Consider the following 22,504-nt stretch of genomic DNA (forward strand, 5'->3'; position numbering starts at 1 on the left):
AAATTTATGCTTAATTTCTTTGAAAAGCCCATGGAGCATGAAAGAACCAGAAGAGGAGATGAAAAGATCGTTCAGTGACAAAGGAAAACACATTTTTTTCCCTTCTCATTATTATCCTTGGCGTGATTCATTTTCTCTCTTGTTTTTCAACACAATAATAGGTTCCATTATTTGGATATATAGACAAATAAGACAATATGGTATAAAATACACATAAACTATGAAGTTTTATGTATGAATTTGCAAGTATTTTTTTTCTCTTTGTATGTTTTCTCCTCCCTTATATTTTTTATACTAAGTGTTGGGTATATGCTAAGATGTTAGCCCAATTGGCTTAGCTAAAGTAAGAATTCAATTTCCTTGTTGTGTGCTATCCTTCTTGAATCAAACAGTGTTAAGGAACTTTTCTGCTAATTAACTTCTTTGATGAAATAGAAAAGGGATTATAATGAGCTGCTCTTCCCTATCCTCCTTTTCTTCATCTATCGAGTAAATTTAAATATAATTTATACACATTTAAAAGTTGATCTCTAGAGCATCAGATACGATTTTGTCAATTTTTTCTTGGGAGGGCAATGAAACTTTAATTTCGTTATCATTGTGCTAATCAGCCTCAACCAGGGAGAATACCGATATTTTAAAACTTGTGGAGATTTTATTACAAATACGTGAACTTTAGGAGGTTAAGTGAAATTTGTGCGCTGTGGCTGGCAATAGAAAGCAAAGCTGGAATCCCTGAGACAGAAGACATCGTCACTCGCCGACGCAGGCTTCTCTTTGGGTCTCCTGCTCTCGTCTCCCCATCCTGATCATAACGATGATCTTTGTCGATGACCTTCCCATCTCCCAACCTCGATTCCGATCCCAGGTCGATGCCCGCTGAACTTTCTCCTCTCGCAATCTGCCAGGTGTTTGATGCTTTGTTTCCTTGGCCAGGGAAGGGAAATCTTGGCTTACTTGTTGGAGCATCCGGCCGTCGTCTCCTCCTCAGATCGCCTGAAGGACACTCCGGAGACAAGGGTCTCCTCGGCCGACCGTTCGCTGCTCGGCCGACTCGTCTACGTCTTCCAGCGAGAGTACGCCACCGTTGATCCCGCCATCGTCCAGGTAACCCCCTTATCGCCCTCAAAGGCGTTTCTTTTCCGCTCGATGAGCTCTTAGATGTGTTCCTGCTCTTGGTTTTGGGTAGCTGGCCGGAACGGACGAGGCGACCACTTGTGTCGGCCTTGTGATCCGCAGTAGGAACAGCGGAATGTGAGGATTTGGTGCTTTCTTGCTCCAGATTACACAAAATTGAGCTTTTTTTTTGTTATGATACCATTGACCTTCTATGGCAGGACCTCTGTCAGCCATATGGATTTTCCGGGCGTGGTTAGCAATGGCCTCGAGCAAATGATGTCGTCCATTCTCGTCAATGATAACCCAGGAGATACTGCTTTTGATGTTTGTTTCACGTTTTTTTCAACTTTGCCATATCTAATCATTACCAAAAATTTAGCTGTCAGCAAGATCCTAATTGGGCAAAAATTAGAAGGGCGCCCCACTTAAAAGAAACATCAAATGGGCACTTTTTTTTTAAAAAAAAAATATTCAAAAGGGCGCTCCATCTGTTATTTTATTTCGAAAATATCCCTTATTCTAGCATTGTTGTAGCAACTACTAGTAGCTACTACAATGTGTACAAACTACCGAGTAGCTGTTACAACGTTGTTCTTTAGTTTGCAGTAGCTACTTAGTAGCTTTTACAACTGTTTTAAAGTGATTGTGATTAATTTAAGGTGATTTTGATGAAGTTTAAATAATTTTGACCAAGTTGATAAAAAATATTTTGATATAGTGTTCAAAGTTTAGGATTTATGATTCAAAATTTTTAAGATTTAGGGTTTAGCCACAATGTGTAGAAGCTATTCGGTAGCTGCTATAGCATGTAAAAGCTACTCGGTAGCTGTTACAATGTGAAAAATCAACTATTTCAATGTTTAGAGTTTAATATTTAGGCTTCAAGATTTTAAAATTTAGGATTTAGCCACAATGTGTAGAAGCTACTTAGTAACTATACAACGTGTAAAAGTTACTTGATAACTACTATAACGTGAAAAATTAAATATTTCATTAAAATTTTAAACTCTAAATCATTAACTTTAAACATTATTATATCAAAATACTTTTTACCAACTTAGTCAAAATTATTTAAACTTTATCAAAATCATTTTAAATTGATTATAATCATTTGAAAATAGTTGTACCAATTATCTAGTAGTTGTTACAACGTGAACATTTTTTGATTTCACTTTAGTCAAACTAAATCATAAACTCATCTTAAATACGTCGTAACAATTATCGAGTAGTTGCTACAATAACGCTGGAATAATGGGTATTTTCAGGATATAATCATTGATGGGGCACCCTTTTGATTTTTTTGACAAAGAGGCATCCTTTTGATTATTTATAAAATTTGGGGCGCCCTTTTGATTTTTGCCCATCCTAATTTTTGGCATGTTGTAATGCTATATCTGCAGGTTCATCTCATAGGGGGCTTTGATGACAGGCCTAAAAAGGTTTGATTCATAGTGTCGGACCTTATTGGAATGCCAGCACACTAAACTTCATAAATATTATTTCTATGCAGCATTCAAGTGATGAAGTTGCATCAGAAAGAAAGCAGAAAAAAGATGGTTTCTCTTTGCCTCTATGCTCAAAGCTGGTTGAAGCTTTGCAAGATAGCCAGTGGAAGTTTCACCTGCAAACATTATGTGTCCTCAAGCATAACACTAAAATAGATTCAATGGGAAATGCTTGCCCAGTCATCAGTGGCATTCTGGTAAAGTTCTTTCTTACTCTGCATCGTGGTTCAGATGTCTTTGATGTTGTAAATTTGGTTATATACACAAGAATCTGTACTTTCAACCTATTGTAACACAAAGAGCACTTTGCTGGTAGTACAAGGTCTCTTATCATTGAGCATTACATGCTGTTCCAGCTCTTACTTCCTTTTTCCTAATCACCACTTTCAGGACTTGCCCCAAAAAATTTCTGCAGATTGTATGTATAAGCCAATTTAAACCATAACTCCATACATAAAATGGTCCTTCCATTCAAACTTTGAGTGTGATTGTGTAATTGATTAAAACTGGTGTGGTGCTTCAAGAATTTTTTAATTCTCTGTAACTTGAATGTTTTCTCCTTCATTTTATTTATGTCAATGAGTTTTCGTTCAGGTAGATACTTCATCTGGATCAGTCATGCCTGCTAGCTTCGATCGAAGTTCGAGAGATCCAGATGAGATTGTTAGGAGAATTCGGTTGACTGTATGCTCTGAAGATCCTAAGTGGAAAGGAAAGTTATTGGAGACTTATGACACCAGTCATGACAGATTTGAAATTGCCCCTTGCACTTGGTACACTAGTTGTTCTTTACATGATTATCTTGGCATATTGTTCAATGGGCAATTGATAGAAACAGGAATGACATAAATATCACATCCAAAACTAACTATCGTGGCTATACTCATAAATGGAACTGTAAATAGGGAAGGTTCGACTTAAATTCTCCTTTAGAACCTGGGAAGAAACTTTGTTACTTGAAGAGTTTATTGAAGTTGTCTAGACCTTGTGATGGTTGGTGCATCTGGTTACCTACTAAATGGGACTCATCTTTTTTTACCTGTTTGAAGATTGATATCAAAATTTTCCACATTGTAACTACCAATTAAATCAGTCTTAGCTTTTTTTGAAGATTGATACCAATGTTTCCACCATGTCTGCATACATAATTAGATGTAAATGTCACTGGGCTTTATAGAACGCTCTGGTTTGGCCAAGGGTATGAATATTTTCATATAAAAGACTGCCAACCTGAAATATTCTTTCTAGTTGTTGTCTTTGTGGAAACATCTTTATTAATAATACCTTGGGTAAAACAACAAGAAGTGCATGCCCTACCATTTAGGGTTAACTTAATGGACCTTATCCTTCCCTTGCACTTTATGTAAGGTCATAATGTTGATTTTTTACTCTGTTCATCTAAATCTCTTTTAGTTGTGTTAGGTTTGCTTTAGTCTCTCTATCATTGGAATCTTTTATTCTAATTGATTCAACTTGAATACGAAATCTATTGGCAGTCTTTCGCACATCATTGCATTTCTTTCATCCAGTTATCTATCATTGCTAATATATAATATATCTTGCATATGATGATTTGTGAACAATGTTTCTGTTTGTTGAAATAGGGTGCCTGACTGGAGGTTTTATGCTTTGTCTCTGCAAGAACTTTCTGATTCAGAATTTCTCTTAGGGTGTTCGACCTCTCCCTTTGCTGAGGGTCCCGATTTTGTGGAAAATGAAAGAAGGTTTGTGTTTGACACTCTAATTCCATAGGATATTTCTGCCCATTATCTATTTTAGTCAATAATAGAAAACTCTCTAACAATTGTTATCATTGCATTTTCCATTTTTAATTTAGATAATATGTTGTAGCATGAGTTGTAAGTATCCAACATTATAAAAGATAAGAGAAATCACATAGATAACTCAATATTTATGAGTGCAAATGTGCCCAAAACAAACCCTGAAACGAACACTAGTATTTAGGTTTGATTTTCTGTTCTTTTATCGAGTTGTCTTTAGGAATGGACTGCCGCTCTCTTTCATCCTCTAAATTGGTAAACTTTTACATTGTATACATGATTTTTCAAACATTGAAATCAAGATTGGCTACATTGTTTTATTTTTCATTTTTTCCCCTAATCATTCAGTATTTTGTATTTTAAATTCAATTAGTTTTAGTTTTTGTATAAGACTACTTTTGGGCTTTATCAAATAAGACTATTTTGAGTGAAAGTATTTTGCTTAAAAGCTTGCTTTTAGAAAGATCCCTAGTCTTTTCTTTTTAAATTTTAGTTCCATATGCTTGACCTAGAGAGAAATTCACTGAATGTTTGTTATATATATATATATATATATATATATATATCACTTGGCAATCATTTACAGGCTCGTATTTAGATCACAACTTTCTTGTCTTGTGTTCCCAGTTTGGTGACTTTCTATGTTCTTCAGAGCCTTCTTACCTTACAACAACAGAAAAGAAAAGGGAAAGCAGTTTATTATGAAAATTTTTCTGCAATTTAGATTCTACTGCAATGCAGGAAATGGGACTACTTGATTGAGAATCCAGATTGGAGATATACCTTTGTCAACAAGGAGCCACGAATCTTTCAGAGAACTGAAGATGGAGGGTGGTTACGATGCGGATAACATATGTTTCTGATATACTGGACTTGGAAACTTGTTTTGAAACCATTCATTGTGTATTGAGCTGTGGATGCATTTGATGATCTTGATATCCACATCATCACAAGTGTGTTTAACATTAAGGTTTCATTTTAGTATGTCTGGAGGTTTCATTTTAATTGAGTTGGTTACAATGAAGTAAACTTATTGAAGTGTACAAGGATCGAATCTCGGCGAAGTCGAGGTAATATCCTTCTTCGTCGTGATTAATTGTAATTTTTTGATTTATCTTTTTACATAGATGATCGTGGGACTGATCGTGTGAAATCGTTGAGTGGTGGATTTTACTTTTAAAAATAAACTTATTGAAAGAGGTTTCAAACTTGATAGAAGTTCCGCCCTCAAAATTAGGGCCGACAATTTCGGATACATGTTAAGCATAGCCTATTTCATGTGATAATGATTAAAGGCTTAAAATCACTTCCATGGAAGTCCATACAAAATTTAGTAAAGAAAAATAAATTCTTTACAAACACCCTTTAAACAATTAGAAGTCTTAGAATAAGATAAATAATCAAAATAACAGGGAAATGTACTAAAAATCTATCCAAAATTTGATTGTCAACTCAAGATCAACAAAAAATAAAAGAAAAAAAAAAGTTAAATCCATGATCAAGCCCAAAAATATATTAGGAGGAACAACATTTGCCATTGCCCTCACTCGGAGGCGGCTCCTGACCAGGGACTACTATCTGAGTTCCTTTTAGCTGGTTTGAGTTGCCAGCAGATCCACTCTCCCCGTTAGCAGCGAGTGACTTCTTGCTCACGATCCGATAAATCTCTGTGAGAACAGTTTGGAAGGCACTCTCGACGTTAGTAGCTTCGAGAGCGGAGGTCTCCATGAAAAAGAGATTTTCACGTTGGGCAAACTCCTTGGCATCCTCAGTGGGCACTGCTCGAAGACTTCCAAGGTCAGATTTGTTCCCGATGAGCATAATCACGATGTTCCTATCAGCATGGCTTCGCAGTTCCTCTAGCCATCTTGCCACATGGTCAAAGGATTGACGCTTGGTTATATCGTAGATCAGCATTGCCCCTACTGCTCCTCTATAGTATGCACTCGTCACTGCTCTGTACCTATACATTGATAATCACAGCATATACATATATATATAGTTCATGTTATAGAAATAAAAAGAATGCAACAAGAAACAAATTAATGATGTTTGAAAGCTAGAATAATGCTTACAGACAACTAAAGAAAGAAAGAAAGAAAGAAAACAATAAAATCTTAGTTGATGGCCACTATATAGAGAAACTCACTCGTCTAGAAGTTAAACTACTGCAGAGTTTGGTGCTGAAGAAGCTAAACATATATATATTAAGTCAGATCATTGGCTGAAGTGAAAAATAATTTGAATGTTTCCCTGCGAACTTACATATCATATTTCAAGTATATATTTAAATGATTATTTTTACACTTGATGAAAGTGTACAAAGAAAAATCATTTAGCGTGATAATTCTATCTTGAAGCTTTTTCATCGACCATCATCAGTGCCTCCCAATGACCTAATTCAACTACAAAAAACAACTAAAGTAGAGTCTTTCTACATTTAAAAAAAAGACTAAAATTTTCCAGTTTGATCCTTGATGCATGAAATTTTCAAAAAAAGAGGTAAAAGACATTAGGACGAATTTAATTCACTCGATTTTACAGAATTCCAGGTAGATTTCAAATATTTTGTACATTTTATAAAAGAACGCTCATATAGTCCAAATTATTGTTTCAAGATTAGTGAATATCTTACATATTGAACTTTACTTTCCCTTGAAATATTTAAAATAACCGCGTGCAGCATTAAACAAGGCTCAATAGTATGGAGAGGCGATGAATGATAGTAAAATTCATACCATATTATTAAAAGGATTCTGTGTTATCTAAAAGGTGAAATAAAAAGTAAAGAATGCAATATGAAATTATCTTTAGATACTAGGATTGCATGCAAAAAAAGAGTATTATCTTATTTCCTGATTAAGTTATCTTTAGATACCAGGACTAGAGCTGTAATATAGGTTCAATAAATTCTCTTATAACTAAAGAGTTAGAAACACACGATGGTAGCTAAATTGAGTGCAAAGGCATACTATAAGGTCATGTTCTTAGCAATATGTGAGTTCATTTAGATTAAACATATGATATCCAAGTATACCCCCTACAAAGTCAATCAAATTTTACTATAACAATCAAGTTGTGATGCATATAACCTCAAATAATGTGTTTCATGAGAGGACAAAATATATATAGATTGATTATCATTTTATTAGGGGAAAAAGTGAAATTTAATAGAGTCATCACTTCTTTTGGTTAGTTTTGATAATGGATTAGCAAACTTGGTCAGATCTACATTTGAATATATTTGTAATCAATTGAATTTCTACAGTAGATTTAAAACAAATTAAAGGGGAGTATTACAGACGAAGAGTCTATGGCTACAATCTCATGCATGTTCTGTTAAAGATACATTAAATGAGGCCATTGCCATATGCTTAGATCCAAGACCAATGAATTCAAGAGACAATATATAAATAAATCGATCGACTGCAATTTAAATGATTCGGAAACAAATTAACCATGTCAAAAATTGAAGAAACAACTCGGAATAGGATAATGTTCGAGGATGGAAGGAATAACCTTTCTTGGCCGGCGGTATCCCAGATCTGGGCCTTAATCGTCTTCTCGTCGATGACAAGGGTGCGGGTCTGGAACTCGACGCCGATGGTAGCCTTGGAGTCAATGCTGAACTCGTTGCGGGCGAAGCGAGCGAGCAGCTGCGACTTGCCCACCGCTGAATCGCCGATCAGAACCACCTTGAGTACATAATCAATCTTCTGGTTGATCTCCCCGTAGTAATTCCGGTTCCCCGACGACATCCTCTAGCTATCTCGCTTAGCTCGATCGATTGCTCCAGCCGTTCAGCCAATGGGATCGACGGATGCAACAAGGTTAGGGGATCGCCGAAGACTATGACGAAGAAGAAGGTCAGGGACGAAATCCGCTCCGATCTCTTTCTCTCTCTTATTTTGCCTTTGCTATCTATAGTTCCTGACTTCATGCTTGCTTCTCCATTTATTTTATTTTATTTTTTGTAATTTTGTATTTTTAAAAAAAATTTACATGTATCGCACGTCGATCCACGAGACCTTTCTCGTCAAATTATTTATTTATAATTTATATATCAAATAAAATATTAATATTATCAGTTATTGATATCCTCGATCCAGAAGAATGTGGAAGGGCGGGAGTTTGTTGAGGCGGCCGCGCCGAGCGTTCTTCGATCGAGTCGTCCGCCCTGCTGCAGATGCGGAGAAGGAAGGCATCTAGGGTTTCAGAGGAGGGCATCAAGGAAAATGCTACAGGAGAAGGGCGAACTCTAGGTGCCGGCGACTTGTCCGCGTCCGGTGACAAGAGCTTGCATGAGGTATCCTAGTTTCCTTCCTTTCCGTTCATAGTCTCCCATCTTTCCGCTTTGTGTCTCGTTCATAGTCCCCAACTCGTCTGTTTGTTGCGTCGTTCGTGAAACGACGCAGAAACGAAAAGCCCTAAGTTCTATCGTCTTTCTTGTTGGAAACTCTAGAAGGTTTGCGCCTTTCTTTGTTTGCGGTTGGACGAGAAGCTTTATGCTGTTTTCTTGCCATTGATCCCTTATCAGGGTTTCTGAGGGCTCTTCCATCGTTGGGATTTCATCAAACACCTAGTGAGCATGTGATCGAGGAGTGTATAACTGGACAAAGCTATATTATTATGTTAGTTACATGCAATTCTGATTACACAATTTTGTCAAGTTCTTGGTTTCGCCATAATGTTGGCCGTTGAGTTCTGGTAGGAAGTGACTAATATTCGAGCTTGCCATGAGATAAGCTCAGAAGACGATACCATTGGCAAACCTACTACTGAGAACTGCCGCGGGGTTGTACGATCAATGATAAATCTTCATCAAGTGACTTAGCCCCATTATCGTTCTGCAGTTTCCCATTTAAAATGGTTAGGCTATCTAGTCAAGAGCATCAAAAGCCACAATTCTTTAGGTCTTATGTTTCTGAATAACCTTCATGTTTTGTGCACTTTCAAATGGCTTTTCCCTTGTCAAAAATTCATGAGAAAGGCTTCCTGTGTTGATGGCTTTAGCATCCAACATTTTGGTTGTTCCCAAATGCACACTTTCAAATGGCTTTTCCCTTGTCAAAAATTCATGAGAAAGGCTTCCTGTGTTGATGTCTTTGGCAGGGCAACATTTTGGTTGTTCCCAAATGCTCACTTCTCTTGATTCTTTTCTGCAATGAAGTCAGCTTAAGATTTTAATTAGACAAAAGACCAGTTTAGCTTAATCTGGAAAGGAACTACAATTTTTGCAAGTGGATTCAATTGAACTCATAGAAGGTTTCTGTAGAATATACATATAGAAAAGGAATTTTTGAACTTGCTATAGTTATTTATGTTAGTCTTGTAAATTTCATTAACCCTGTTAGCTTTGCCCTTGTATCTCTTTTGACATTTTATGGTTTCTTATGGTACATTGCACCTATTTTGAAACATTTTAATTCCACCATTCCAATGGTTCGATTTTGGAAATTGTGGCAGAGGACCTTTTCTTATTCTAGGTATTATTTTTGTAGTAATTACTCAAATGTCCAGTAATTGCTATTTTTTTTATGGACTGGTTTTAATAACATACTTGTGAACTTATTTCTAGAATAGTTGGCTTGTTGGAGATTCTCGCTTTGTATCCTTGCTTTATAAGGAAATTTTTGTTTAGTAGCTTGATATAATCTTCTTGCAGATTCTTGGGGTAGAGAGGACAGCTACTCAGCAGGAAATAAAGAAAGCTTATTACAAACTTGCCTTGTGCCTTCATCCTGATAAAAATCCTGGTGATGAGGTGAAGAATTGTTCCCAGATAGTGGTTTGTTATTTTCACATTAGGATTGTTGGTCAACAGAAAATCAAGCATTTGCTTCAATTTACAGGAAGCAAAAGAAAATTTCCAACTTCTGCAAAAATTGTATCTATTCTTGGGGATGAGGAGAAAAGGGCTGTCTATGATGAGACTGGTTATACTGGTGATGATGTAATATCTTTTGAAAGATTTCTTTCCTCTTGTATCGTTAATATTTTGGCATCAAGAAATAGATAGGCAAGCCTCTTGTCATTGTTGGAATGTTTGCTGTCAACAGGCTTTGGTTGGGAGACGTTACTGAGACTCTGCAGGAATATTTCAGAACAATGTACATACGAGTATAGCCCTTGAAATGTCATGTTCTTTGTTATCCAATTCTTGTAACATAACATGGTAACGTAGACCATTTTATTTCTTCTGGTTCTAGGTTACGGAGGCCGACATTGAAGAATTTGAAGCTAGTTATAGAGGTTCTGAGTCTGTGAAAAAAGATTTGAAGGATCTCTACGTGAAATTCAATGGTAATATGAATAGGTAAATGAAGATGATGTCAATTAGTTGTTAAAGTAATGCTGCAACTGAAGTCCGTTGAGCCTTATAATTAAAGTTGTACATTGACAAGTCGCCTGTTTTGTCCTGGTTGTTCTGTTCAATGATTTGTTCTGATACAAAGCTGGACTCGCAGTGCTACAAGGAAATAATTGATGAAGCAATAGCTGAAGGTGAGATGTTTTTCCCGTCAAATATAGTAATTGGAATTGCTCTAGTTTGTGAAAGGAATAGTCAAATATATTGCTCATGGTCAGTCAATAAAATGATTCAAACTTTATGAAGTTGAGATTTGAAAATCACGTGATGAATGCAATACATCTAGCAAGAGGCTTCCAGTTACTTTGAGTTGTGACTTGAATGACCATTTTATCCGCTAGGAGAATTGAAGACATGCAAAGCTTATCAGAAATGGACTCATAAAGTTGCAGAAACGGAACCACCAACTGATCCTCTAGTCAGAAGACAGAAGTGAACATTTTTCTCAGACCACCTATCATCCATACATATTTTTTTCACACAAGTTTTAACTTCATTTTGTTAAACATATGTAGGTTAAAGAAACAAGAAGGAACAGACATAGTTGCAGTTATTCTCAGCATAGGAGCCAAAGGAAACATCAGCTCAATTCCATACTCACCTCCATCGTTGCTAAATGCGGTACCAGTGCTGATGCTGAACCATCTGAAGAAGAGTTTCAGAAAGCACGACAGAGGCTTGAGAGTAAGCATGGAGTACCAGAGAGGCTTGAGAGTAATCAGGCGAAAGCTAGAAAGCATTAGCATGTCAGAGCTCCTGTGTCAGTTGTTTATTCAAAGTGGCTGAAGTTTCTTATCATTGGTGATTTATGTCATTCTACGTTTGCTCGAAAGTGAAGCTTAACACTATCACGATATCATGATCTTGGTCAGTGACATCTTTGTCCCAGTTGCCTTCGATCATGGCCAAACATACAAAATTGCTGTTCTCGAGCTGAGCCCTAGTTAAAGTTTTGTTTAAGCTTATTTGTCAGAAAACTTTAGCAAAGCCCAAGTAAAAAGGGAAGCAGGGTTATGTAAAGCGAAATATTACAGTAGTTTGTCTCAGGATTCGAGCTTGCCTACAATCTGAAAGAATTACTTTTGCTGTGATTGTTGATTACTTTTGTTTGATTAATGGCAATCGCAAAGAAGTTATGGTTGTTGATAAAACTTTATGAAAATCAAGAAAAACCTGAAAACCATGCAAGTTTAGATGCAGTTTGATGTGATTGGTTAGACTATCAAGTTACTTACAGGCTATGCAGAGCAAAAGATTGACATAGTTTCGTATTGTAAACTCTTACTTCAGTTTTACATGCTTGTCGTCACTCACATGAAACAGATACTTCAACTCCCTACTGATTAAATCTAATAAATGTCAACTCATAATGGCATTGAATGGAAATATATTGCCTTGATTAATAATACATTCTTTAATTGCATTAAATAACACTTCATTATCCAAAACAAGAATTTAAGTAACAGGTTAGAAAGTCCCATAACCATTGCAACGGCCAAAAGCTTTTTTCAAAAAGTTTCTCATTTTTAAAATATCTAAATGACTAGAAATGACAACAATTGGATTTCATATTTTTTTCATTTCCATCCTTATTTATTATATTCACCTTAAGAGTGGATACAGAAATTCAAGGACGGTAGATTTTAAATTTAGAAGGCTAGATATTAAGTGATGAAAATAAATATATAATAATTAAAAAAATAATTTAGTCGTTGAGAGGATTAGAATTCTGAGTTGTATGTAAAAAATAAATTTTATCATCACACCAACTATACATATTTATATATACATCATTGGATATTCAATTTTTATCATCATATCGGATATCCTCATATTTATCAGAGGATCGGATATCATTTGTTAGGATAAGTAAAAATTTAATTAAATCAAATTAATCAATCAAATTTAAAATTTTAATTTGATTATCTTAAATTTTTATTTAAAAAAACTTGATTATTTTAGATAATTTAGTCTTAATTCGATTAAATCATGAATACACTGGAATTTTCAATCGAATTAGAGAAAAACTAACTGTGTTTGTGCTGGTTTTCAAAATAAGTACCAATGCACCATGTGTTGGTGCTGATTTTGAAAATCAACATCATAAAAATTTTAATTTTCAAATTGATAGTATGTGAAATGAAAGAAAAATAGTTAATATGTTTATATATATATATATATATATAATTTAATTAAATATTTAGATATGATAAGTAGAATTTTACTTGACTCGTACGTTTTCATATTCATATCCAAACTTGAAAATTCTTATATATGATGAAGTCTAAAAATTCCTTCCATCTCCTATTTCTTTCGAGTCGGGTATCAAATCAATTATCATCCCGGTAAATGACCTTATCAAATTCAAAATAATATTGTTACATTTTAAGGAAAATTATTAATAGACAGTGACGCAATGATGATGAAATATATGCATATAATTAGTAAATATTTATAATAAAAACTATTTTTTTAAAAAAAAAAACCCACAGACCAGGTGGAGCCGTGGAGATGGACTGAGCAGTGACCGCATCACATCAGACGGACCACGAGTCTTGACTCAGCATATTCAACTTTGTCCATGTTCTCATTTATTACCTTTTTTTAAATAATCAAATAATCTATTTATTTCTTATTTTCGCCCTTTTTATTTTTTCCGCGAAAGCCAGCGAAGAAACAAGTGACTGGACACAGACAAGCACTTAGCAGGACTGAAGTAGGGAGCAAGCAGCACGAGGCGAGAAGAGGAAAAGCACGCCAACGACGGAGGCTCGCTGCCTGGCTCCGCCTTAGATCTACCGCTTCCGCCCTTCCGTCTCCCCGATCCGAGGAGCCCCGCGGTGAGCGCTCTCTTCCTGGCCCTCCTCATTCCCCCTCTCCTTGCTATTAGCTGGAGCGCCTCGCTTGCTCGTGAGCTCGTGAGGGGTGCCGTCCCCTCGTCCATCTGGCTGCATTTTCTGGGGATGGGTTCGGAGACTTCCGACGGCTTGGTCTTCGGCGACTTCTTTGTAAAAGAACGATCTTTTAAGCGAATTGTTAATTTTTTTTCTCTTTTTGCCGGGTTGTTTTCTAGATTTTGCTTCATGCATTGGTTGAAGACGGTCGTTTTTGGTCTCGATTCGCTGGTTGGTGTTTGATAAGGCGCAGAATGGCCGGTTCTTGGAGGCGATCTCCTGGTTTGCATGGATAGGGGTTTAGGGTTCTTGATTTGATGTTTTCCTTTTAGATCTGCTGTTTGACTTACGTTTTGGTACTTGCTCTTGCAAGGACCTGTATTAGTACCAAAATGAAGTGATTTTGACTCGGCAATAGGTGGTTTCTTTGCTTATATACGAATGCGCTAAGTTTGTTGGGGTCGAAGGAGTTGGTTTTACTTATTGGTTTTGCTCTCGTGCCTTTATCATTAATTTTTTACTTTTGAGTAGTGACACTTGGCTACCTGGCGCACTAGCTTGATTTCAGTAACGGTTTTGTCCTTGATTCTGGAGCACTTCACTATTCAGATAATTTATCTTCATTAGATTTAGTTATGTGTCAAAAACTGTGATGTCTAAGGAAACTATGTTGTGATTATGCTAGAATCTATCTGCACTTTGTAGCAAATCTTCATTGCCAATTGGCCCAGCGTTCTAAGCCAATAATGCATTTATGTTTGGATCTTTGTTTTCATTTTGTCAGTAGTAATCTGCAACAATAAGCTGATTTTGTTGATTCAAGCTTTATCTGTAGAGAACCACCATAATCTGGTGCATTCAGAGCAAGAAAACTGTCTGCCTGATCAATAAGGTATCGATATCTTTTCACTCTCATTCTGGCCTCTGTCTTATTAAAGGGTTAAAGTCATAATAAGCATCATTCTGTTATTTCCAGTGCAGTTCTAGTTGAGCTGTAAATGGCTGTCACAGATACTCAAAATCCTTTATTAGGTGAAACCACATGTGGATCTTTGCTTCAGCAATTGCAGGTTGTTCAGTTATACTGCTTTTTTAGCTTGCTCTGTGTCCTATGAAGTCAACTGAATCATTCGTTTTTTGTTTCAGCTAATATGGGATGAGGTTGGTGAGAGTGACGAGGAACGTGATAAGATGTTGCTTCAGTTGGAACAGGAATGCCTGGATGTTTATAAGAGGAAAGTTGAGCAGGCTTCAAAGACAAGGGCCCTTCTTCTCCAGTCCTTAGCTGATTCTAGAGCTGAGCTTTCCAGCGTTCTTTCTGCACTTGGAGAAAAGGCTTTTGCTGGCATAGTAAGTTAATTTTATATCACAGGTTTCCACCGCCAAGGAACTGCATAGAGCATCATGCTTGCTGAGAGCTCCTTGGATAACTATGTTTCTTTGCTCATTGATTTATACAGATGTATTTAACTGATGATTGCAGTGACAACTTAATGACAATGCAATAGGCAATATCTAATAGGATAGAATTTGGTGCTAGTATCCTTGTATGATGAGGGAAAAGCATGTTAATATTCAATAAGTGTTATTCAATTAAGTTTATAGGATAAGAGTTGTACATGGATTAAGACCTATCCTACATACATAACATCTAGCTGAAACTTACTGTAATCTGAGAGTAAAAATTGAAAGTTTAGTTGCATGTTAATTACCTGTTGTTCGTCAAACGTGATACAGATGAGGTGTATGCGGATCAGGTTCCTGCATTTTTTGGTGTTACGGAGAAGCCCAAACTACCCATACATTCACAGTCACCTGAATCTGTGGTTTATTTGGTGTGATATGCAAATTCCTGTGATTTTAAGCAAATGTGAACCCTTTAATAGGTATCAAACCTAGCTTAAATGGGTCAAGCACCACCCCCATGGGCATGCAATTATTAAGCATTTGTTGTCATCCAGAACTCGTTAACTTCCAAACATGAAAATCATCAAGGTACAACTAGGTCATTCGGATTTGGACCAACTCTAGTGCTTGAATTATATTAGATGTTGTATCTATTTGGATGATTTTAGGAAAATGGAATGAGTGCCTTTAGAGGGTCAATCAAATATGGCATGTAATGAAGTATTTTTACTCTAATCAGGATCATATTGAAGAGCATCCATTTTTTTTTACTATTTGACTCATGACTGCAGTCTGAATAAAGAAGGGAACTTCTTGATGTTAAATCAAGCTGGAGCGTGAATTCAAGCTTAAACTTGTTGATAATTTGCATACCTAACTCGACAAAGTAAATCTTGTGTCGCCATACATCCTTGTTTTAGCAAATCAATAATCTAATAGCATTATAATATACTCGCCAAACAAAACAAGGTGCCTGTTCTTTTCAGTCTTTCATTTCTCTTTCTTATGCTTCTCCAACAAACAAACTTTAGAAAGTTGTATCTGTTTTAGGACTAAATCAGATTCTTGCTAATTTGGCTCAGGGCACTTCCTATCAAGTACAAAGACATAATTATACTTGTAACTTGGAATTTCTTTTGATATAGTTACATGGCAGGAAAATTTTAGCAAGTTGTTTTTTATGCATCTTTCTGCTTTGGTGATTAGTTTCATAGATGTTGCACAATTATAATCAAGTTATTTCTCCAACAAGTAAAGAGATAAAGCATGGTATCAAAACTTTTACATACTTGTCTAATTCATTTTCTGATTATGCTTATTGTGGTTCAGCCTGATAAGTCCTCTGGCACAATCAAGGAGCAACTAGCATCTGTTGCACCACTTCTGGAGGAGCTGTGCATACAGAAAGAGGAAAGGATAAGGGGATTTGCTGATGTGCAATTGCAAATTGAGAAAATTCGTGAAGAAATTGCTGGAACTTTGAAAATTGGACAGCAAATTGAAACACCAATAGTTGACAAGGAAGATTTGTCATTGAAGAAGTTAGGAGAGTACCAATCGCAACTTCAAGAACTTCAGAAAGAAAAGGTTCTTAATACAGTCACTATGTTGTTAAATTTCAATGTATAGTATTTCCAATAACATCTTGATAAATATCAGAGTGATAGGTTGCACAAGGTTCTTGACTTCGTTAGCACAGTGCATGATCTCTGTGCAGTTTTGGGGTTGGATTTTTTCAGTACTATAACAGAAGTTCATCCTAGTTTGAATGACTCTGTTAGCGTACAATCAAAGAGCATCAGCAATGATACATTGTCCAAGCTCTCTACAATGATTGTAGCACTTAAAGAAGATAAAAAGATGAGACTACTGAAGGTAATTTCTAGATCAAAGTATCGCATTGTATGGTTCTTCAGCTATAATGGTCTTCAGTTCTTAATCAAAGTTCTCAGAATATGATAATATACAGTTCACTGGCCTTTTGTTGTTCATGCAGCAATATTTATTAACTTCATTCGTAGGCAAAAAAGATTTAGGCATGCCATGCTTCCACTTCAGTGCTTTATGAAATTTGAAATATGCAATTCTTTTTTATACTATGGGGTTGACATTATGGATTATATTCTTTACATATATTCTTAATCTGCAATTGTTACTTTATAATTGTTTGCATGTGGAATGTGGATCACTCATGAGAGCAACTCCCATGACGACAATTTGAAATTCTGAATCCACACTGACTATCTTAAGAGTATATAATTAAATTGTAGTTCATATTACATTTTATAAACTTGATGTGGAGGTTCTATTAACTGGATACTTTTGAGTGCAGTTTAATGTTATGTTCCACGCGAAAAATGTTTTTTGTGCTGTGTCTGCATGCCTACCCTTGACGCGAGTGGTTCCGTTTAGGAGTAGGAGAAATGGAACCGTGAAGAAGACAGAGAGGACGAAGAGGAGGTTACAATTTACCTCCTTGGAATCCAGTGGGAGGACAATGCAGTTACGGCACCAGCTTACTCGTTGAAATCTATCAATGAACCTTCATGCCATTCATATCCTGCTTTCATTCTCGCCTTAGCCTCCCACTTTGACCCTGCCTCATGCTTCCACCCTCACTTTGTTGCATCTTGAAATTTGACTCTTTTTCATGTGTGTGTTGGTGGGCATAGGAATAAATTTCACCATGCCAACCAACATGTTAAAGAACTTCAAATCATGCAATTAAGATTTACATCAACAGCTGCTACAACTGCTTCCTTTTTCGTTTATATAAGTTCTCTCTGTGCCAATATGCTTCCTGGACAATTAGTGCAAAGAATCCATACTTCAAATTATTCACCACCAGTTGAACAGATTAATTTATTACCTTTGAGGCATTAACTTCTCTTGATTGTCTAGGAATTTGCTATAAGAAATTTGTTAAGTTGATAGAAATTTCTTCCAATTGATCCAAAAAAAAATCCTATTTGATGAATGATGGAATATAAGTGGCAATTATGATCTCAACAACTTTTATTTATATTTTTACAGAACATTAGCTGCTTTCACTTAAATATTTTGTAGATTCCCACTAAATATTTGTTTTCTGTGATTATTGATCTTTCATTGACACATACTGTTAATGCCTTTTCAGCTTCAAGATCTAGCTGCTCAGCTCACTGATCTTTGGAATTTGATGGATACACCAATGGAGGAACGTGAGTTGTTTAGTCATATTACTTGTAACATATCTGCAACAGTAGATGAGGTTATTGTTCCTGGAGCTCTGGCCCTTGATTTGATCGAACAGGTTAGATAATAATGATGCAGTTTTCACATTACTGAACTTCTATTTTTGGTTTCTGGAAATGCTATACATTAGACTTTCTTGTGTGTTTGCATAAATATTTTCTTCTTTTCTACATGTAGGCTGAAGTAGAAGTCGAAAGATTAGATCAATTAAAGGCAAGCAAGATGAAGGAAATAGCTTTCAAGAAGCAAACTGAATTAGAAGACATTTATGCTCGGGCTCACATAGACATTGATCCTGCATCTGCCAGAGAGAAAATATTGGCTCTAATTGACTCTGGAAATGTTGAACCATCAGAATTACTTGCAGAAATGGATAGTCAGATACTGAAAGCTAAGGAGGAAGCCATGAGTAGGAAAGAAATATTGGATAAAGTTGAAAAATGGATGTCAGCTTGTGAGGAAGAAAGTTGGCTTGAAGACTACAATCGGGTAATGACTTTATTGCCTTGCTCTACCCAATTAGTTTCTGTACTCAATCTACTTAAGTTTATACAGCCTTTAAACTCATTTTATACGTTAATGAGACCTCCCCCAAGTGTATGTTCTTCTCTTAATTAGGTTGATTTGTCAAAACTTAGTTTCTTGAAGCTCCATTCCAACTAGTCAACTCGAGCACTGTTTTGAAGTAAGTTAGGCTCAGGTCTCAAACAATGTTTTTAGATTATGAGAGGAACGACCAGTGGATAAATTGGTCAAGATTGGTGATGATACATCAGATAATAGTTTGGCACAAATTTTGATCATTTGATTGCCTTATTTGTTTAGTACTTCTATGAAAAACCTCCTGGTTGGCATGAGAATCAAGACAATTCTGCATGAATTGAAAATAAAGATCGCATATGTTACTAAAACAAAAAATAATAACATTTGAGATACCAGTGGAAGTGCATTAATTACATGCACAAGTAAGAAGGCTAGTTGCTAGAGCTAGGATCTCAATAAACATATGTAGGTTTAAACTTAAATCACCAGAAGCTGTTCAATGCTTCAAGTGTTAGCCATGTAGCTCCTTAATAAGGGTCTATCTTGGAGAAAAAGTCAAGGCCTAGGTGTACAAACTGTGGAGGATGAAGATGTTGGCTATATAACATTGGGTCAAAAAGACACAACAGAGGGTGTTCAATTCTTCAAGTGCTAGCCATGTAGTTACTTAATAAGGGTTTGTCATGCAACAGATGTATTGAACTCTGGTGGATAATACATCCTTCGGATATTATACGAGTAGAAGCATAGTAAAAACAAAGATCTACTACTATACAGAGTAGAGGTATCTACAGGATCTCTATTTGTGACCAAAATAAAGCCATATGTAGGATAATAAATGCACATGAGCTCATGGATAAAGCTGAGATAATTACATTGTTCACTTTGTAGTATCTTCTTAAAATATTCAATGGAGCAATAAAGTAGGATGACTTGTAGTGTGCAATGGTGGATAAAGCCGAGAATATTAAGTTCACCCTGGAGTACCATCTTGAAGTATTAAATGGAGCAACAAATGGATCTTGCTAAGGTGGAGATTTGTTGTGTGATTCTTTCTCTATCTGGTGAGTAGCTTAACAACCTCATCAATCAGTAACCTCTTTTATTATTTTGTTCTATTTTGACAGTGAGTTGGTGATTTCTTTTCACCCAATGAAGCATATTAGAGATATGATGCAACTTGGGAGGTGTGCTGAGGCACTATTAGAGACTAAAAAAATTGTAGATAGGAGGATTTTCTTATATAAAAGAGCTTTTCATTTCCAAGGATGAGTTTTAGGGAGGACTGTGAGCTTTTGTACAGTGTCAATGTCTTATCCCATCATCTTGTTTTCTTATTGCTTTTATATCATATAGGCCTGAATTCGCTTAAATTAGGCTTTAGATTGACTAGGTTATACAGCTTTTGTTCCCTTTTCTTTTGTGTGTGTGTGTGTATTGTTAGGCTTTAGATTGACTAGGTTATACTGCTTTTGTTCCCTTTTCTGTGTGTGTGTGTCATTCCATTGAGGCTTTATGGTGGGGGTGATTTTTGACTAGGTTATACAGCTTTTGTTCCCTTTTCTTTTGTGTGTGTGTGTGTGTGATTTTTGGTGTTACATTGTAGGAGCTCTGTTTTCAATTAATCAATTCAGTTTGAGATGGTGTATTTAAGCAGCTGTGCTATTTGAGTTAATCCTATCTGTGAGTTCCAGGGTGTTTCAAAACCAATACCAAAAAGTGGCATTAGAGTAGCCTCAGTCTCAAACGATAGATCTGAAGTGATAAATACATCATAGTGGTGTTTAATCTTTCACCTCTCATTTAAAGAACTGAAAAGTGTTCCAGCATGAGACTGAAACCAATACCTTTACTTGTATTGAAATGTGTCTTTAATCCTTCACTTCTCAGTTGAGCTGAAACGTGTCTTGTACATACACGGTGCAGATGCTTGGCTATTTAAGCTGATATCTACCTGCTCGAATGATAATATATGTCATGGTTTCTTCTTTTTAACTTGTCTGTTGGAATTTGTTCTACCATATTGAGCTTTAGAATGACATTACTGCCCTTTTTACAAGATTTTTTTTGTAATAATGCTTGAAATTAACAGAATTTAATCTTTGTTGTACATAATTTCCATTCAGGATGACAACAGATATAACTCAAGTAGAGGTGCACATTTAAATCTCAAACGTGCAGAAAAAGCTCGCATATTGGTTAACAAGATTCCAGGTATGATTTGCACAACCTTGGTAAATTTAATTTTTGGTAAAATAATGCCATGTAGCCATGAGGTAAGGAATGTATCCAATCCACCTGGTGAAATAGGTTGCTTTTTGAGTCAATATGATGATTGCCCTTTAAGTTTATGTGCCTTATCTGACCATTCTCATGACTTGCATTGAAACAAGTTAGTAAATTCTATAATTGTGTATGTATCTGATGGGTAACTTCTGATTACAAGAAAAAGATGTTAATAATCAGAAGGCTAACTAGTCATCTATAACATGAGGATCAATTTCAAACTGTTCGACCCTGAACCTAAAGTTCATGTTAGCACAGGTAGTGTATGCTGCTGTGAATGCTAATTGATGGGTTTTTTTTTAGATTGTTCTGTTAGCTGAGTGGCGCTAATAATTCTGAATTACCTACAGCACAGCTAACTTTGCATTGGACTGATAAAGCACTTTAAAGTATCTCTTTCCATATATAATAAATAATTTCTTTGTTGCTGCAGCTCTTGTTGATACTCTGGTTGCTAAGACTCATGCTTGGGAGGAGGATCGTGGTATGTTGTTCATGTATGACAGTGTTCCGCTCCTTGCTATGCTAGAGGAATATACCATGCTAAGACAGGAAAGAGAAGAAGAAAAACGAAGACAGAAAGTATACTTTTTGTTTTTTTATTTTTATTCGTAATGCTAATCTTGATCAGTTCATGCCGCTTGATTCTCTTTTTGTTCTCATAAATTTCAGGATCAGAAACGCATCGTTGAGCAACATACCACCGAACAAGAATCTGTCTTTGGCTCAAGGCCTAGTCCAGCACGCCCTCTCGGTTCAAAGAAGGTGGTCGGTCCCCGTACGAATGGAGGTGGATCAAATGGGACTCCTAGCCGAAGGTTGTCTCTCAATGCACACCAGACTGGCAGCAATGGTGCTAGATCCATGAGCCGGGACGGAAAGAGAGACAGCAATAGGGCAGTCGCTCCAGTGAACTATGTTGCGATAGCCAAAGAGGATGCAGCCTCCCTTGTGTCTGCTACTGACCAACTTCCTGCTACACCATGAGGAGATTTCCTTTAAAAAAAATTCACATATCGTACGAGTTACTGGTGATCATGTTAGGTTATGATAAAGTACTGGAGAGTAACTATTGGCAAGGGTAGAAGCTGAACTGCGTTGTTTGAGAAAGTCTCGTTCTTGATAAATTATTCCGTTAGCTTCTTGAACATATAATATCTGTCACTGTAAGATATTCTGGTAGCAGTAAGAATGCTGTAGTTTGTTCATTTTTATCTAAGCGCATCTGAGCGAGCATTCTGTAGAGGTGGAAATGCCTTGTACGATCAGTGGTCCCTTTTGCTGTCCCAGATATTTGTCATGAACTGTACCTTTTTATTTTATTATAGTTTGTTTTATCTAAAGCGTACAGCTCCACCCCTGCTT

General features: G+C 36.2%; 4 protein-coding genes and 1 pseudogene across 10 annotated transcripts; 4 read left to right on the forward strand and 1 right to left on the reverse strand.

The window, feature by feature from the left end:
* Positions 1–718: 718 nt before the first annotated feature.
* LOC141843069 (protein N-terminal asparagine amidohydrolase) lies at positions 719–5,410 on the forward strand. 2 transcript variants are annotated; one of them, XM_074731096.1, is made up of 9 exons: positions 720–868; positions 937–1,107; positions 1,190–1,254; positions 1,338–1,443; positions 2,520–2,558; positions 2,630–2,821; positions 3,219–3,397; positions 4,229–4,348; positions 5,147–5,410. In XM_074731096.1, the coding sequence occupies exons 1-9, from the start codon at positions 818–820 to the stop codon at positions 5,253–5,255; spliced, it is 1,032 nt and encodes a 343-aa protein (XP_074587197.1). In that variant the 5' UTR covers positions 720–817; the 3' UTR covers positions 5,256–5,410. The 2 variants fall into 2 exon arrangements, with proteins under 2 accessions (XP_074587198.1, XP_074587197.1); XM_074731097.1 differs by lacking the exon at positions 2,520–2,558 and having other exon boundaries at positions 719–868.
* A 364-nt stretch (positions 5,411–5,774) lies between these two features.
* LOC141843046 (ras-related protein RGP1-like) lies at positions 5,775–8,275 on the reverse strand. The gene is made up of 2 exons (XM_074731061.1): positions 7,925–8,275; positions 5,775–6,368 (listed from the first exon to the last, which is right to left on the reverse strand). Exons 1-2 carry the CDS (start codon positions 8,161–8,163, stop codon positions 5,921–5,923), a joined length of 687 nt encoding a protein of 228 aa, XP_074587162.1. The 5' UTR covers positions 8,164–8,275; the 3' UTR covers positions 5,775–5,920.
* Positions 8,276–8,591: 316 nt separating this feature from the next.
* LOC141843048 (chaperone protein dnaJ 6-like) lies at positions 8,592–10,727 on the forward strand (annotated as a pseudogene).
* Positions 10,728–10,839: 112 nt separating this feature from the next.
* Positions 10,840–11,710, forward strand: LOC141843392 (uncharacterized). Its single transcript, XM_074731463.1, has 3 exons — positions 10,840–10,909; positions 11,117–11,207; positions 11,291–11,710. Exons 1-3 carry the CDS (start codon positions 10,840–10,842, stop codon positions 11,559–11,561), a joined length of 432 nt encoding a protein of 143 aa, XP_074587564.1. The 3' UTR covers positions 11,562–11,710.
* A 1,758-nt stretch (positions 11,711–13,468) lies between these two features.
* On the forward strand, positions 13,469–22,382 carry LOC141843045 (65-kDa microtubule-associated protein 1-like). 6 transcript variants are annotated; one of them, XM_074731054.1, is made up of 11 exons: positions 13,469–13,615; positions 14,454–14,561; positions 14,646–14,739; positions 14,816–15,019; positions 16,406–16,663; positions 16,736–16,951; positions 18,213–18,368; positions 18,488–18,799; positions 20,980–21,067; positions 21,573–21,721; positions 21,812–22,382. In XM_074731054.1, the coding sequence occupies exons 3-11, from the start codon at positions 14,668–14,670 to the stop codon at positions 22,124–22,126; spliced, it is 1,770 nt and encodes a 589-aa protein (XP_074587155.1). In that variant the 5' UTR covers positions 13,469–13,615; positions 14,454–14,561; positions 14,646–14,667; the 3' UTR covers positions 22,127–22,382. The 6 variants fall into 6 exon arrangements, with proteins under 6 accessions (XP_074587155.1, XP_074587157.1, XP_074587156.1 ...); XM_074731056.1 differs by having other exon boundaries at positions 14,651–14,739; XM_074731055.1 differs by having other exon boundaries at positions 14,457–14,561.
* The last annotated feature ends 122 nt before the right edge of the window (positions 22,383–22,504 follow it).

This window comes from Curcuma longa, chromosome 12 (assembly GCF_044706935.1).
Source record: "Curcuma longa cultivar G26 ecotype Majalengka, Jawa Barat chromosome 12, ITB_CL_G26_1.1, whole genome shotgun sequence".
In the NCBI taxonomy this organism is placed as follows: Eukaryota; Viridiplantae; Streptophyta; class Magnoliopsida; order Zingiberales; family Zingiberaceae; genus Curcuma; species Curcuma longa.

Coding starts and splice junctions, on each gene's coding strand:
- LOC141843069 (XM_074731096.1), top strand. CDS start 818: ATGATCTTTGTCGATGACCTTCCCATCTCCCAACCTCGATTCCGATCC. Junction 869..936: donor AACCTCGATTCCGATCCCAG/GTCGATGCCCGC, acceptor TTCCTTGGCCAG/GGAAGGGAAATCTTGGCTTA. Junction 3,398..4,228: donor GAAATTGCCCCTTGCACTTG/GTACACTAGTTG, acceptor TTGTTGAAATAG/GGTGCCTGACTGGAGGTTTT.
- LOC141843046 (XM_074731061.1), bottom strand. CDS start 8,163: ATGTCGTCGGGGAACCGGAATTACTACGGGGAGATCAACCAGAAGATT. Junction 6,369..7,924: donor GATACCGCCGGCCAAGAAAG/GTTATTCCTTCC, acceptor ATCAATGTATAG/GTACAGAGCAGTGACGAGTG.
- LOC141843392 (XM_074731463.1), top strand. CDS start 10,840: ATGATTTGTTCTGATACAAAGCTGGACTCGCAGTGCTACAAGGAAATA. Junction 10,910..11,116: donor TGATGAAGCAATAGCTGAAG/GTGAGATGTTTT, acceptor TTTATCCGCTAG/GAGAATTGAAGACATGCAAA. Junction 11,208..11,290: donor CCTCTAGTCAGAAGACAGAA/GTGAACATTTTT, acceptor AAACATATGTAG/GTTAAAGAAACAAGAAGGAA.
- LOC141843045 (XM_074731054.1), top strand. CDS start 14,668: ATGGCTGTCACAGATACTCAAAATCCTTTATTAGGTGAAACCACATGT. Junction 18,800..20,979: donor GGCTTGAAGACTACAATCGG/GTAATGACTTTA, acceptor ATTTCCATTCAG/GATGACAACAGATATAACTC. Junction 21,068..21,572: donor ATTGGTTAACAAGATTCCAG/GTATGATTTGCA, acceptor TTGTTGCTGCAG/CTCTTGTTGATACTCTGGTT.